The sequence below is a fragment of the Molothrus aeneus genome, chromosome 5, assembly GCF_037042795.1.
Source record: "Molothrus aeneus isolate 106 chromosome 5, BPBGC_Maene_1.0, whole genome shotgun sequence".
In the NCBI taxonomy this organism is placed as follows: Eukaryota; Metazoa; Chordata; class Aves; order Passeriformes; family Icteridae; genus Molothrus; species Molothrus aeneus.
The window spans coordinates 57350165-57365457 of record NC_089650.1 but is presented as its reverse complement, the minus strand read 5'-3'; the positions used below and the strand labels follow the sequence as shown (position 1 = coordinate 57365457).

Below are 15293 nucleotides of genomic sequence, written 5' to 3'. Positions count from 1 at the left end.
AGCTTGAATGGGGGTGGGGAGGGAACATCCTTTTCTGTCCCATTCTTTGCACACTTCAGCCCTCCATTAGGAAATATGCTGGAGTAAAAAGGCTGAGATGGTAACTAAAATCTAAAGATTTTAGTGACTAATAAACTTATTTTAGTACTATTGCAGTAACAGAGAAAGAAGAATCAGAAGATGGGATGTTTATTTGATACACATTTTGGCTGAGATTTCAAAGTAGTTTCTTCTCTCAGTAAATGCAACCAAAACTATTGCACAGATAGAAAATGAAATTTCTTAAAGCACAGAAGATCAGGCCTTCATCCTATAGCTAGTAGCCCTACCCAGGGAAGACATAAGTTCATTTCTAATGAGCTCATGAAACCTTGTCTTTTTACAGATCATCCTCTTAAGGATTTAATAAATACTGTGGTCTGAAAAGTGCATTTTAATAAAAATTGTAACAAAGGAACAAAGCAAGATTTTAAAAAAGGGAGAAATAGAAGAAAAGCAGAACAGGCCAACTCTAAAATAAATCTATCCATCTATCCATCCATCTATCCATCCATCTATCCATCCATCTATCCATCCATCTATCCATCCATCTATCCATCCATCTATCCATCCATCTATCCATCCATCCATCTATCCATCCATCTATCCATCCATCCATCCATCCATCCATCCATCCATCCATCCATCCATCCATCCATCCATCCATCCATCCATCCATCCATCCATCCATCCATCCATCCATCCATCCATCCATCCATCCAATTTAAATAGCCCTATCTAGGCAGCAATTGAAGACCTGCAAACTACTTTTGAAGAAAAAAGAATTGCTTTCTTCCTCAAAACATGTAGGAAAAGTCAGTTTATATACATACATATATACACATACACACACATCAGACCTAAAGGAAAGCAAGCTAAAACACTACCATGCGCTGAGGTTTGAAGTGAGTGTCTGACAAACACTTTCTCCACTAAGCATGAGCTGCACAGCACAAGTTTTGTCCTGTTTTCTGGCTGTCTCTACCTTCCAGCAACTTTAACACAATCACTGAAACTTCTGAGGATGTCAAAGTTGCAAGGAAAGGGCTGTCAAAGTATCCCAATTCAAGGATAAATCCCAATGTATAACTGAACACACAGTGATCCATGTTGCTGAGCAGATGGTCTGCTGTGCTTGGTTCCAGGGGGAGCTTTTTCAGGGCATCACTCACCAAGTGACTTTACTACCGGGAATAGCAAACTGACATAGCAAAGCTGTGGAGGTCCTGGCAGTGTGGTCCAGCCAGACCTGAGCCAGACAAAGTTTCATTCTACAGCCTGTCCAACTGAAAACTGAAATAAGTGTATCTGTTGCATTTACAGACAAGGCTACTGGGCATTTAATAGCTCAGGAGAGTAACATGTGCACTGAGGTTATGGAATACACCTGACACCTCAGGTTCCTCCTTAGTTCCACATTAGAGAGAAGAGCTGGCTGTGAGAACATTTCTCCCTTTTGACACATGTCATTTCTGGGCTCTGTTCTGGTTATAGACTGTTTATCCAAGACTTGCTAATAAGGTGGCAGCAACAGATAAAATAGGAGACATAGCCCTGATTGCTGCCTTTGTATTGCATGTATTTCTGTCTGCAAATTATTGCCATCTCTCCTGATGGATCTCAGACTCCTCTCAGACTTCACAACTGAAGGCTCTGGATAAACAAAGATGCTGATGTACTTACATCCACTAACTGAATTAGCTTGTATCAATAACAGATCACACAAGACAGTCTATGCGCAAGAATTCCTATAACCTGTGTAGTTTTTATATCATATGCACAACACTGTTAAGAACCAAATATAATTTCAGGTTCAAATACCATAATGTGCTTTTTGGTAATGAAATGGACTGACATTCTAGAGCAGTATTTTCACATGAAGTCCCTGACCTTTACTAAGCACAAAGACAGTATGTTACTGTAACACATACTGCCACTGTAGCATAAATCATTTTCAAAACAGGAATGGACTATACTTACCTTGGGTACAACATTTCTCATAAATAACATGACTTATTCTGTCAATCTTAGAAAACATCCACAGGTTTTCTATTCTGGTCTGCAAAGAGCTATAGACTGAGCAAATACTTGGTTTGAAGTCTCTTTCAAGTCAGCACATGCAACAGTAAATGAACTCTTAACAGGCTCACCGGGCAATAGCTCTGATGAAGTCCAGAGACACAGTGCACTTGTATCGTGGTCCATCAAGCTGGTCATTCTGGCCAACCATGGATAACAGCTGCAGTGTCACAAGAGAGGTGATCTAAGGACAAGAGACACAAGTAAGGTTAGTCATTTTTGTTAACATGAATAGCAGTAGTCAATTTATTGTTTTGTTTGGTTTTGGTTTTGCTTCCATTTGGCATAATTCTAATTTTTCTCTGGAAAGTCACTCTCACTTGCTCACTGTTCACTTCCATATAGCTCTGCAGCTAGAAAACCCAGGAATGTACATACATCTTGCCATTACATTTTCAGCACCAGCAGCGATAGACAAAGGCTAAATCCTCCATCCTTCATATCAAAAGTTATCCTGGAGTTTTGAACACAGGAACAGGAATAATAGGCATGAGCTGAGCATTTTCCAAATCTCTGCCTGACAATCAGGAAGGACTAGGATTTTCTTTGCTTTATCCCTGAAGATCTCCTTTTGAACTTTTCCACTCAACGTTGGATATTCCTGTGCCAGATCATATCACATTTTGAACAGATGGATGTTTCACTCTACTCCAGATAAAAAGGAATTTGAAGGTTGGAAAGAAAAGGCTGGAAGATTGTATGTTAAAAAGAGCAGGGCCTGAATTGAGAGAAATTTGCCTACAAACACACATACAGTGTCTTGACAGAGCCATTGATTATTTTACCCAAATAGCAATGTACCAGCATACTTTTCCACTTTGTTCCTCCAGTGATGGCTGTGGTACCACTGAAGTGAAGTCATGGGGTGTCACCACTGAAATCAGCCATCCCATTCTGACTCAGTTAGGAAGAGACACTGTAGTGATTCCATTGTCTCCCTATCTCCTCCCAGACACCAGGGAAAGAAAGAAGTAAAAGCAGAAAAGAAAATTTTTCCTTGGCCTTTGCAATAGATACCACAGACAATTCAGGGCAATGAGGTTATATTCTGTGACAAAATGGTATCTGGCCACAGGTTTCATTTTCAAAAACCCAACCAACCATGACCTACTTCTGAGTAATGATAATAGGACAGTAAGGAATTCCTCAAGAATAATGTATTTCAGGAAGAAAGTGTCAGTTCAAATGTTCAAGGAAGCACAATGCTATAAAAAGCATCAGCAAGTTATATCAATAAAAAAAGTACTCCTAACTCAGTAATAACCCTGCTCTTTGGCTGGAAGTACACTTGGTTTTCAAATTTGTGACAGTGCTTGTAGAAGGCAGGAATAAAATAATAGAAAAAAATTATACCTACCTATGGAGAATAGAGAAAAATATGGTACCCAAGAATGAAGTAATTTTTTAAACAGCCTGCACTTAACTTTCTTTCATATGGCATAAGACAACAACAGTTTGGATGCCAAAATTCTGAAAAGTCTCTGGAGTTTGTTTAAGGAATGCTGGTCTACACACAGTCACAAAGACAAATTCCATTTACTTAATTTAGATATATAAATTACGTAGTTTAACAAATTTTAGCGTTGACAAAATTAAAGAAAATTGAATTCAGTATATGGCAAATGTCTCAGATTCTAGTTTATTAATTACTTTGCACATATCACTGGCTTGGGATAAACCTCAAACTTGTTAGGTTTTATATTCTTAAAATACTCATGAGAGTACATTTTTCTCCATTCTTCATTCAACAAAATCCATATTCATTATGGTGGAATCTGCTGTAACAATTGCACCCAGGAGCATCAATACTGGCAAATCCCTTCTGCACTGCACTTGCAGCTGGTCTCGCATTCAGAAATCACCAGTGAAGGAATAGCAGGAGGGTTCCCTGAAGTTCCTCATGACCACAGAAAAAGTCTGCGCAGTTGGGAGATCCATCTCAGTTTTATGTGGGATGTAAAAGTGACCTTGGCTGCTGCATTACAAATGCTCCAGCAATACTTCATCAAATTCTGCATTTTCTTTTCTAACTAGCACCAAATGCTCTGTGAGTAACACGAGGTCAGCAATGTAAAACTCCTTACTAAAGGCTGACTCAAGAAATCTGAACTAACAGCCTGGACACTAAGTTTCATTAATGTTCTTGACTTAAAAAATTAAATCAAAGACTCAATATACAATATTGCAAGATAAATAAAGCTAATATACCATATTACAAGACAAATGAAGAGTAGCTTTACTCTTTATGACCAGAGAAATGAACTTAGGAAACTGCAACCTTTTACTTATTTCTTTCACAACACTTAATAAAAGTCGTCACAGGGAAGCAAGTGCAGAAACAGCAAGTCCTGACCCTGAGACTACTTAAAAAGACAGCTGTAGAGAAAACTGCCATTTTCAATTCATGCAGGCAAGAAACAGTTTTATCTCCAAAGAAGCTCAGTAGAGACAAAGGGAAAGAACATATATCTAGGGGGGGTGAGTAGGGACCAGCTTTCTTACAGACAGCCAAATGTTAGAAGCTAAAATACCTAACTTTTTAGTCTTTAGATTAGAATTCAACATGCAGTAGTTACAGATGCCTGGGCTGTGCATGGAGAAAGGCAGAGATCTCCTAAGGACAAGTCCAAAAGCCTGCCTGCTGAGGGGGCAGCAGCCTGGAGCTTTGCTTGCACAGCTTTTTCAGGGGATTCAGGGAGAATCAAAACCAGCAATGGAGTTGAAAAAGCAATGACTTCTAATTTTTTCTTGCTTTATACAATATAGGAGTGTTCTGTTGCTGTCAGCCACAGAAATGGACAAGACACCTATTTTGTGCAATAAATTGATAGAAAAGACTGGTTTGTGGTAGAAGTGGAATTATTAAGTTTCTCTAATATTCTGTGCTGAATCTAGACCCAATAAATAAAAGATGACTGTCCTCACCAAACAGTTCAGAAGTCTTCTGGGACACAGAAGGTCCAAATCCCTTCTGACACAAGAGGCTTGAGCACCTCTGCTGAACATCTGACAAATAACTGGGGTGGGAGCAAAGGAAGGAAGAAGAAGAAAAAGAAAAAGCCATGTATGGTATTAAATCTTCACCAGACCTAACTTGCACTCTGCTTCTGAAGCTGAACTATTTTGCAATCTCTCTGGGCCTACGCAGGGCATGCACCTGGTAAAGCAGGATACAGTGGAATGAACTGAGTTTAAGACAGTGTATTTGTAGCATAATTTTAAAATTCACCAATATTGATGTCTTGTTAGCACTTCAGTTCCAGGTATCACCTATAACTTAAGAACTGAAAAACAATTACTACTACAAAAGTTCAAGTACTATAAAACTTTGGAGGCAATATGTTCTTAAATTAAGACACATCAAAAGTTTGAAACACAGATGGGAAAAATATGAATGCAATGCCAAACTAATTGCACTTAGCCAAAAATACACCACTGCTTTTGAAATATTTTTAAGGTTTTTTTTTTTTTTAATATCATGGGTACAGTGGCTCCATTTCATTATCACAAAAGCTTGAGAAGAAACATCTGGCAAGAACAGACTAGAAACAAGCCAGAAAAACTGTGTGGGTGATATAAGAAAGAATATTTATTGAGAATCTTCAGAACAAAAGAAATTATAGTTAGAAGAAAAATTCTAGAGTTATTTGTAAAATTGCTTAAATTGGTGATCATTTAATACTAGCAAAAGTTAACAATTAAATTAAATTTTCTATAGGAATAACAAGAGAACCTGAAAAAAAAACCTTTCTGATCTGAAAGATGTAGAGAAACGGGTTTTACCAGTATATTTAAAAATCAGTGATGATGGAACTTGCTTTGAAATGTATTTGTGTGAGAAACCTGCTGCTGACATCTTAGATCCAAGGTGAGAATAATCATAAAAGCACAGCAGATAATTGTTCCCAGGAGGAATGACCACTCAGATTGCTTCTGGAGATTCATTGGTCAAATATGGACATTGAAACCTCTGGAAAAAACAAGCAACCCACAAGTCATCCTTCAAGGCAGCTTTTTTCCTATCAGCCTGGACTAACAGATGGGCCTTGCATCATTCCCCAAGCAGACACAAAGACTGGCTTTGTGAGCACATGGCTGTGTGGAAGTGAGAAGGATTCCAGAAGGAAGGGCTCTCTGCTGAGAAAGGCTGGGCTCTTCCCGAGGACACCACAAGAAGCCAGAAAATATTCACTGAGGTGCAAAACACAAGCAGAATTAGAACCCATGACACAGGGAAACGCATGGTTAGCTTGGGTAAGCAATGACAGACTATCCAGGAAAGAGTCTGCACCAAGTGTGGGACATATCTCAAATCCATAGGATAAAAATAAACAGAAAATGATGCTGTTTGGGGTGGAAGGGAAGCTGCTTCCTCAGAGATGTGATTGAAATCTCACAAAGTGTACATTTTAAACTGGACTGGAAAAATATTAACGAAAGGAGGAACAATTTCAAACTGGCAGAAGTATACTAAATGATCTGTGTCGTTTTTTTCATCTCTACAGTTTATAATATTCAATTATCTTGCCCAAGATGTAAAATTAATTCTAACTCTTCAGTCTGGCTCACTGTCACACACAGATTCTGAACGTCAAACACATCAAGAAATGAAGAACTTTCCATATTCAGCTCTGTCAGACAAGGGCACTACATTCTTTCACAGTCACATGAATGGTGCTTTGCAGCACCATCATCCCATAGCTCTCAAAGCCTGTGCACTTGATCAAAACCTACCCCAGCCAGCAGTCACATTCAGGCACATGGAAAAACCTCTGCTATGCAACGTGGTACTTGGAACACCCAATACCATTTACAACACATTTCAGTCAAAGTGACTGTGCAGTACTCTCCTGGAGTTAAATTCAATGACCCTAGCACAAATTATGTGAGCATAAAAAAACCTGCTCAAAATTATTATAATGAAAATTATAGCCAGAGTATGCTCAAATGTTCAGCCTTGTTTGAAAAGCTTGCACAGAAAGATAACCAGAGAACATTACAACTATATGTATTTAAGACAGTACTTGATAAAAATTGTTTTTATTATTAAAAATAAATCAACATTTTTCTGAATGCTTGTACAAAACAATCAGGTTTTGATACTGAATTACATTTTGTGCAAGGCCTTTAATGCACTAAAAAAAGTACAACAGGAGAGACACCCCTTCAGATTACTTAGAGTCTTCAAGCCTGCAGTTAAACATTTTATTATGACATGCTTCAGGCTAGGTATTTTACCTTTATCTCAGCTTAAAGCAATCCAATTCTATTTTTAAACTACATTATGAACACATAATGTCACAGTCAAACTGTTTCTGACATTAACAGAGGCACCAACAGACCCAGCCCCAGTCTCAGTGCTGCTCCACAGACAGGGCCCTGTGCCCCTCCCTTTGGTGACACACGTAGGTGGCTGTGCAGGATGGGATGAGGCAAACACAGTGACCCAGCCTGCTTTGCAGTTTCTTTCATGAATGCTTGCATTTGATGTCTTTCTTTGTTCCAGATTAGTTTGGGGTTTTTATGTTGCTGTCACATAAGTATTACCTCGTTATTTTGTGTTGAGTCTCTAGGATCTTGACTTCATTTTACTCAAGGCAAATTCATGTGATTTACAGATTTAAACAAGTGACTCCATTTGCTTTTCAAAGCTTCATCATATCAGTGATTCAGTCATTTGTTAAGACAGCCAAAACTTCCTTTACACAACCCACAAGAAATGTTTATTTACCCTCGAGTACATGACCTTGAATTTCTTGCTGTTAAACCAACTCACTTTGTATCACACTCACCACCTAAAACTTTTCTTGCGTCTCTTCAGAACAGAAACGTTTATTAAGCCCAAGGCATATAACATTGAATTTTACTAGAAAATTCTTCTGGTTTTTATTCTACAGGTCATTAGAAACATTTTCACATGGTATTTTCTCCATTGTATAATCACTGCTCACCACCTCTTCCGTATTCTACTTGGTCTTACCTTTTGTATCCCATTTACACAAAATGATGCTTGACAAGAAACAGTGCCAATTTCCTACACTTCATCAAGGGATAAATGCATATTTTGCCTTTTTCCTTTCCCCCCACTCCACTCTCTTCTTTCAGATCACTCCACTCTCTTCTTTCGGACCACAGAACACCTTTCTGCATACTAGAAGCTGCCTTCTCTCTAGACCATTCTCCTGCAATTGGCCTCCTTGTGGCTTTTCCCTTCAATCTCAAGAGAAGCAAATGTATTTTTCTATTTTGAGAAGACACTTCCTACCCTTGCTCTATTCATATTTTAGAATACTTTCTCTTCAATTAGCAGTATGTCTTCTAGGGTTTGTTTAGTGACTCTGATTAGCTGCAAATCTTGACTCATCAGTACAGCTTCTTTTCAACTCTTCTCTGTACTTTCCCATTATCTCTACTCCTCACAAATTCTCTTCCCAAAACTGCTATTTAAAGAAATAGAAACAAAACATACCATATTTTTTCTAAAAATACCATCTATTTTCTACAATGGGACACTGAATCAAGATCCAGGAATCATCCCAGGAAACCAAAAAGGCAATTTTAAAAAGTAAACAGAAATCCAGAAGGACGTATTCTTCATCCAAAATTGTAGTTAATCTCTAACACGCTTTGCCTCTGCAAAGTCAGTACAGTGGTAGAGAATTTTGAGGAGTTAGAAAGCTACTGCACATTCATGGAAGCAAATAAAACCATGGGCAAATATCACCTCTGTGGCAGGCATTTAAGCCACAGGTAATAAAAAGTTGCAAGCTACACAGACTATGCTCATCCTCTGCTTTCTAGTCTTAAATTTTCCCTGCTCATTTGATATTACGTAGAAGTAGTCAGACAGTTTTACAGTCTAAGAAGTAAAACAGTGGGTAAGCCCATTTTGGGTCTGACTTAATGTGCCTGCTGTGATGCATTCATCAAAGATAAAGTATATCATCTGCATCTTTTACATCCTACCACTCTTTCCCCTTTTACCTTCTCTTGGGCCTCTGCAAGGGCTCTCTCACTATTAGTTACAGTATTCTCCCATACTTTGCAGTCTTTGTGAAAACAAAAAACCCCACTTGGTGAAAATCCAGCTTCCCCCACCATCTCCTGAAAACCTTCCCAATATCTCAAAAGCATTTGCACAGATTAGCCTTGCCCACTCATTGTTACAGTAACATCACTTTTTAAAAGCAGTTCAATAATTTATTCATTTGGGACCTAATATTAGAGGAATCTTTCAAAGTGTTAATGAATTTGCTTTCTCTTCATTATTTTTATTCAATATAGAAATTAAGAAAAAGCTCATTTTTTTCTCTCAGCACATTTACGTTAGCATTAATCAATTTGCCTAATAAGAAGGAAAATAAAAGGCAGTTCACAACACTCTTTGCCTCGCTCCGCTCATCAACTTTAAAAAGAAATATAAAAACTCTACAGAGTGATGCATGGATAAATCAGTATTTCTGAGTCAGTTCCCTCACTTTGAGGATCAATTAAAGTACTTCACAAAGGCATGAAAAGCATGCTAGAAATTTGCTTAATGTGGTATTTTCTGAAAGGACCAAATTATTTTCTATACCTGAGGATTATTTGGAAATATTTTCAGAATTTTGTTAAGATCCTTGGAAGTGATGACAGGAGTTAATTTTGATACTCAAACCCAAGATCTGAATGCATCTGCAATCTGTTAAAGATGTGTACATCTAATTTACTCCATAATAACCAGGAAATACAACTCCTAAGTAAAAAGACTACAGACACAAGTTGGAGACAGCTAATTCAAAAGTACTCCCCTTTCTAGTTCATACTTCCAAAATCTGAGTAACCGAAGACGGTAACAGATGGTCAAAGGAACACTTGGGGAATGATGTTTACAGTTAATTTGATTACTTAAGCCAGGTAACTCCACAAAGTGGACACCAGACAAAGGCTGGCTATTTTTCAAGGCACAGGCAATAGCTAATAGAAGTATCCTTCTGCCATACCTTCATTCATTTTTGCATCAGAAGTCTCAGGTTCCAGGCAGGCTTTTTTACAAGATAAGGAAAGCAAGACAAAGACTGTTTTCCAGAAGCAAATCTTTGTGCCACTGACCAAGCATACAATTTTAATTCCCCACATCTAGAAAATTTTGCCTCCTCCCCTTTCATTTATTGCATCTGTCCCACAATGGCCACATTTCTAGATATTGCAAGTCAAGTTCTATTAAGAACAGGAAAATAGTAACGTTAGAAATACTACCCAGTACCTGTGATACTGATAGGACTTGATATATTTACAGAAGGCCCCTAAATTTTTAATGCTATTTCAGTAAATTATAGAACTGTGTACACAGTTATCAGCCTTTCACTGCTCTATGAAGAAGTTGTGTTAGTAAATATAGTTTTGCATTAAAAAATAATTCAAGCAATTAGGATTTCAAACCTGTCCTGAGGATAAAAATCAGTCTTTTGTACTTGGGAAGAGCAGAAATAATGAAATTAAAAGAGATTGCTCAGAATCAGACATTTGGGAGTATCTCTTAAGTCTAAATTACCTTGCTTTCTGCAAGAAAATAAAGATATTCAGTGTGTCTTAACTACAGTATATTTTTGGATGATTATGATAATTGTTTGAAGAGTATTGATCCAAATATTATATAAAGAAACAGGATATTAAGAATTCTTTAATTAAAATAACCACTCCAGGAATATTTGACCCAAATACTTCTGAAATACAGATCTCAGGCATTTCAACCACAAGAATAGAAAAATGGTAAAATACACTGTAGTCCCAAATGGGAGTCTGCTCTGAAAAATAACAATTTAAAAATACATTGATTTTAAATCTTGCGATTGTGAGAACAGATCTTTAGAGACACTCCACAGTAGCATACTGCTTCTCAACTACTCACAAGATGCACTGCAGAAGACTGCAATCAACTCCACATTCACATTCCCTCTGACTAGATAAACTGCAAATTTTAGTGGTTCTGTAACAGGAAAAAATAGTAACAAAAACAAAAAATAGAAACAACTTCTATCAATAGCTTAAGAGTGTAAGTATAACATATTGGTACAAAACTAAGATTCTCCCTAGCCCAATCTGCTGCCTCTTGAAAGTACCAGCAAAGGATGCTCAGGGAAATGTGTAATAAAATTGTAAGGAAGAAAAATTTCCTGACATACTGGGTCCTAGTGTTCTTAACTTCAGAGACTTCAGTTATTAAGTATAAAATTGTTCACACACAGGGATCTGACCTGTAGAAACATGAAATTTCATGCTACTCTTGTATTGTCAAACTGGAGCTAAGAAGATTGCTGATTTATAACATTAATGCACTCATCAACACATTGAGGAGAAATTTATAATAAGGCTGCACATCAAGAGATTAGAAATAACAAAACTACCTAGCTCTCAGCAATATATGGGAGTGAGTCATACTAGGTTTTATGCCATCCAACAGAGGAAAAGAAAAAACTCCAAACACCTGATTTACTTTCATATAAGACAGTAAATAGAATTTTATTTGGTAAGGGATGTTGGAGCCTAGATAAACCAAGAGTTACAAAGTTCCTGTATAACAGAAACTGAGAGGAACAGTTACACTTGTGTTTGGAACACCTCCCTAACAAAATCAGGACATTTAAGTTTAACATATTCCTGTACCTTTGCTTACCCTTAAGGAGAACAGACTAAGCACCAATGATGAATGTAAGTTTCAGTTCCAGGCTGGTCAACTGTTATCAAGCAGCACAAGGGAAGAGAGGAGTCCTGAAAGTCACTGTGCTGGTAGGAAATGGATATAACTGGAATCTTCCCTCTCTGAGCTTGCCAGGAAACCAAATAGCCTCATGGAGAATATTCTATTCTTAATCAGTAAATCTAATGCATTTGGTTCCCACCAGAAGGAAGGGAAAGACCAGGATGAAGACTGTCACTCAAGAAGCCCTCTAGGTGCTTGAAAACAAACAAAACAAGCCCTATTGTAACAGCATATAGTGATGGTCGTAATCTACAGCAAGAAGTGTTGTTTTCATTTAAGAAATGTATAAGTTTAGATGTGCTACATACAATAGAGGCTATAAATTCATAACATCAATTTCTAGAGAAAGCAAAGCTTTCAGCCAACCATAAACTGAAAAGTCATAAAATATTAAAAATCTAGGTTCGATGACCCATTAAATAGGTTAGATGCAACTTCAAAAGATATCTATAAATATCCTTATATCCCTTGCACAGATAACATACAAAGTGGTCAAAACTACCAGTTTTCCATCTCTTATTCAGTTATACTTGGTTTTATCAGATAAAGAGCATGAAATATCTGTCAGCAATTAACTGTAAATCAAAAAACCGTGTTCTTCTAACACAACACTAGTTTTTTAAGCAGTTTCTGTCACCCTTTAATGCAACTGTGAAATTCTGCTAGTTATGCCATGTAGCACTTAGCTTTTCTAACCTGGAAAAAAACCAGTTTCTGACACTCCTGTCTGGCAGGCACATGTGCTGGGTAAAAAGCCAACCAAGGCAACCAATGAACTAGTGAACCAGCGTGCTGCCACACCCATCAACAAGGCTGGTCAATGGATTAGACAAAGGATATGTGGGAAGGGAGTAACTGCTAAAGGGAAACATTTCTTAGTAACAGTATGAAGTCAGGTAATATTTCTCCCACCTTTATAGCTTTCAAGAACAATTCTGTCTATTTAGATAGACAGAAACATTCAAAGACAAAACCACTCCTAGGAGTCCTAAAAGCATCTTGCTATATACACAAAGTGTTCAAATTTGTGCAGTGAGCAAACATTGACTATAGTGCTTCTACATAACTGCAAATCATTTATGGGGTGGAGTGTAAAATAGTGACATGCTGCACAAGGCAATTTCCATGTCATTCAGGAGTGGAGTGGGGAAGGCATGTGGTGACAGTACCTACATGGCTGGTGGCTACAGTAACTTCTGGGGCAAAAAACACCACGAAGAGTCTGGCAGGGATTTCCCAGAGCCAGGGAAACCCAAGAGAGAGCAGAGAGATCCAGCAGGAGCCGGCAGCTCTTGTGAGGGAGGCTGACACGGGGAGGGTGATGCCAGAGCACCTGTGGGAGATCTGAAGAGCTCTAGGGAGCACAAATGAAAAGGGTGGGCAAACAGGACAGACAGGATGTGGCAGGGCAGTTTGTACAGTGTTCCCTCTAGGCAGATGTGTAGGAGAGTGCAGTCACCTTCCTGGCTGCTGAGTCTCAGTGGGGACTTTTTTACTCCCTACAACTGCAGGAAAGGAGCTTGAAGCCATGTGGGGATTGACCTCTTCTCCCAGGCAACCACGCAGAGGACAAGAGGAAATGGCCTCACAGTTGCACCAGGGGGGAGGTTCGGGTTGGACATCAAGAAAAATTTATTCAGTGAAAAGGTGGCCAGCCATTGGCACAGGCTGCCCAGGGAGGTGTTTGAGTCACCAGCCCTGGAAGTGTTCCAGAAATGACTGGACATGGCGCTTAGTGCTACAGTTTAGTAGTCATGGTGGTATTCAGTCAAGCTTGGCTTGATGAGCTTGGAGGTCTTTTCCAAGTTTAATGAATCTGTGATTTGAAAAGCATAAAAGAACCTCCACAAGCTATCCTATGTAAGTTTCAGTGGAATACAGTGTAGTCAAGGAACAATTGTTCCCATGACTAATGAACTTTTTTCTTTTTGGAACTGATAGCTGTGATAGCCACTCTATTTTGTGAATAATCACTGTGTCAAGACTTTGCAATAATACTCAGTAATTATAAATCCGGACTTTTTGAATATTAAACTTAAATCATTTTAAAATGGCTTAATCCCTCAAAAATACTATACTGATCACCAAACTGAAAAATCCATACAAGAGACCAAGAGAAAGGTGTGAAAAAACAGGACAGAATCAAGCAAGCAATGAAGTCTTTTGATCTCAACAGATTAAAAAGTCACCTCATACTAAAATGCCTAGTGTAGTGAGAAAATACAGGAGAAAAACAAAACTGAACAAAGAGAAGCAGTTATGATTGGCAAAGACATGTTAGGGTCTGATGAAAAGCTACCTGCCATTCCAATCAACCATTATATCCAAACATTTTCCCACCTCTTGGAAGCCTTGCACATAAGCTTTACATAACAGGCAAGTAGCTCCCATGGTTATCTTCTGGAATCTCTTCAGAAAACACAGAGTATTGCTCAAGGATATTTTAAAATGTCCACTGTAGAATCTGCATTGCAGACAGTAAACATTAAAAAACCACCCTATCAAAGAACCAGCTGGTCAGGAAGTGTTGCTATCAGTCTGCTATTCCTCAGTAAGAGAAGCACAAGCAGCAGAGACCACAATATTATGTAGGATATGCTCTGGTTCTAAACACTCACCCTGGGCACCAGCCCCTCTGCCACTGAAGGCTCAGACCCACTTTTTATGAAGTTCTCAGCACACCTTGTCCAAGGTGACACAGCAGCACAGGCAAGGTGTCACTGCCAGGAGCTGGTTATTGGGTCAGGACATACAGACCACTCCTCTGAGCTGCCAGGCAGTCTGCATCTGCTTGATGGCTGAGTTCAATTTTACAATCAGATCTTGAACAGTATGTCCTGCAGAAGCACTACATACTGTTAAAAGCTGACTAATTTTATCTGGAAAGTGCACCAAAACTTGGTCATCTCAAGAAAATTTTAAGACACAATTCTGCACTTAAAAATACAGAAAGGAAAAAGGTTCCATACAAAGACTTTTCTGACTCTAAAACTGTTCTCATTTATTTTATAACAGAGAAATTGTGCAATATAAATGTTACCATGGTAACAACTCACTTTATTGAACAAGAGAGAAAATAATTATCCCAAACCTGCATATCAGGCAAGCACATGCAGTAGATTTAGTGCTGCCCTTTTTTCCTCTCGCTATTTTTCTTCTGGCAAAGAGAAACAGATTTTAAATTTATAACTTATAGCAAGCCAGGCATTATTTTGCCTGTCCCTCCCACTTCTTTGTATATTTTACACCTCTTGAGTGCATGATGTGAAGGACCCACTTACTTAGAAAAAGAAAAAGGGATTAATGAATCAGAAATGCTCTTCCCCCTCCTGAGTGAAGTACAGAAGACTCCTATGTAAATGCTTCACGCATTTAAAAAAAATGAAGCCCTAAGGCAAGCACAGCACATGCTTAGTATTCACTCAGTATACTT

At 38.3% G+C, this 15293-nt stretch overlaps 1 protein-coding gene across 3 annotated transcripts in view; it reads right to left on the bottom strand.

Annotated features, from left to right (window-relative positions):
• ORC5 (origin recognition complex subunit 5) overlaps positions 1 to 15293 on the bottom strand; it is a 71459-nt gene that overhangs the window by 10499 nt on the left and 45667 nt on the right. For all 3 annotated transcript variants that reach the window (XM_066550858.1, XM_066550857.1, XM_066550859.1), the window contains exon 14: positions 2190 to 2302. In XM_066550858.1, the coding sequence (XP_066406955.1) occupies positions 2190 to 2302 (113 nt within the window). The remainder of the gene's footprint in view (positions 1 to 2189; positions 2303 to 15293) is intronic.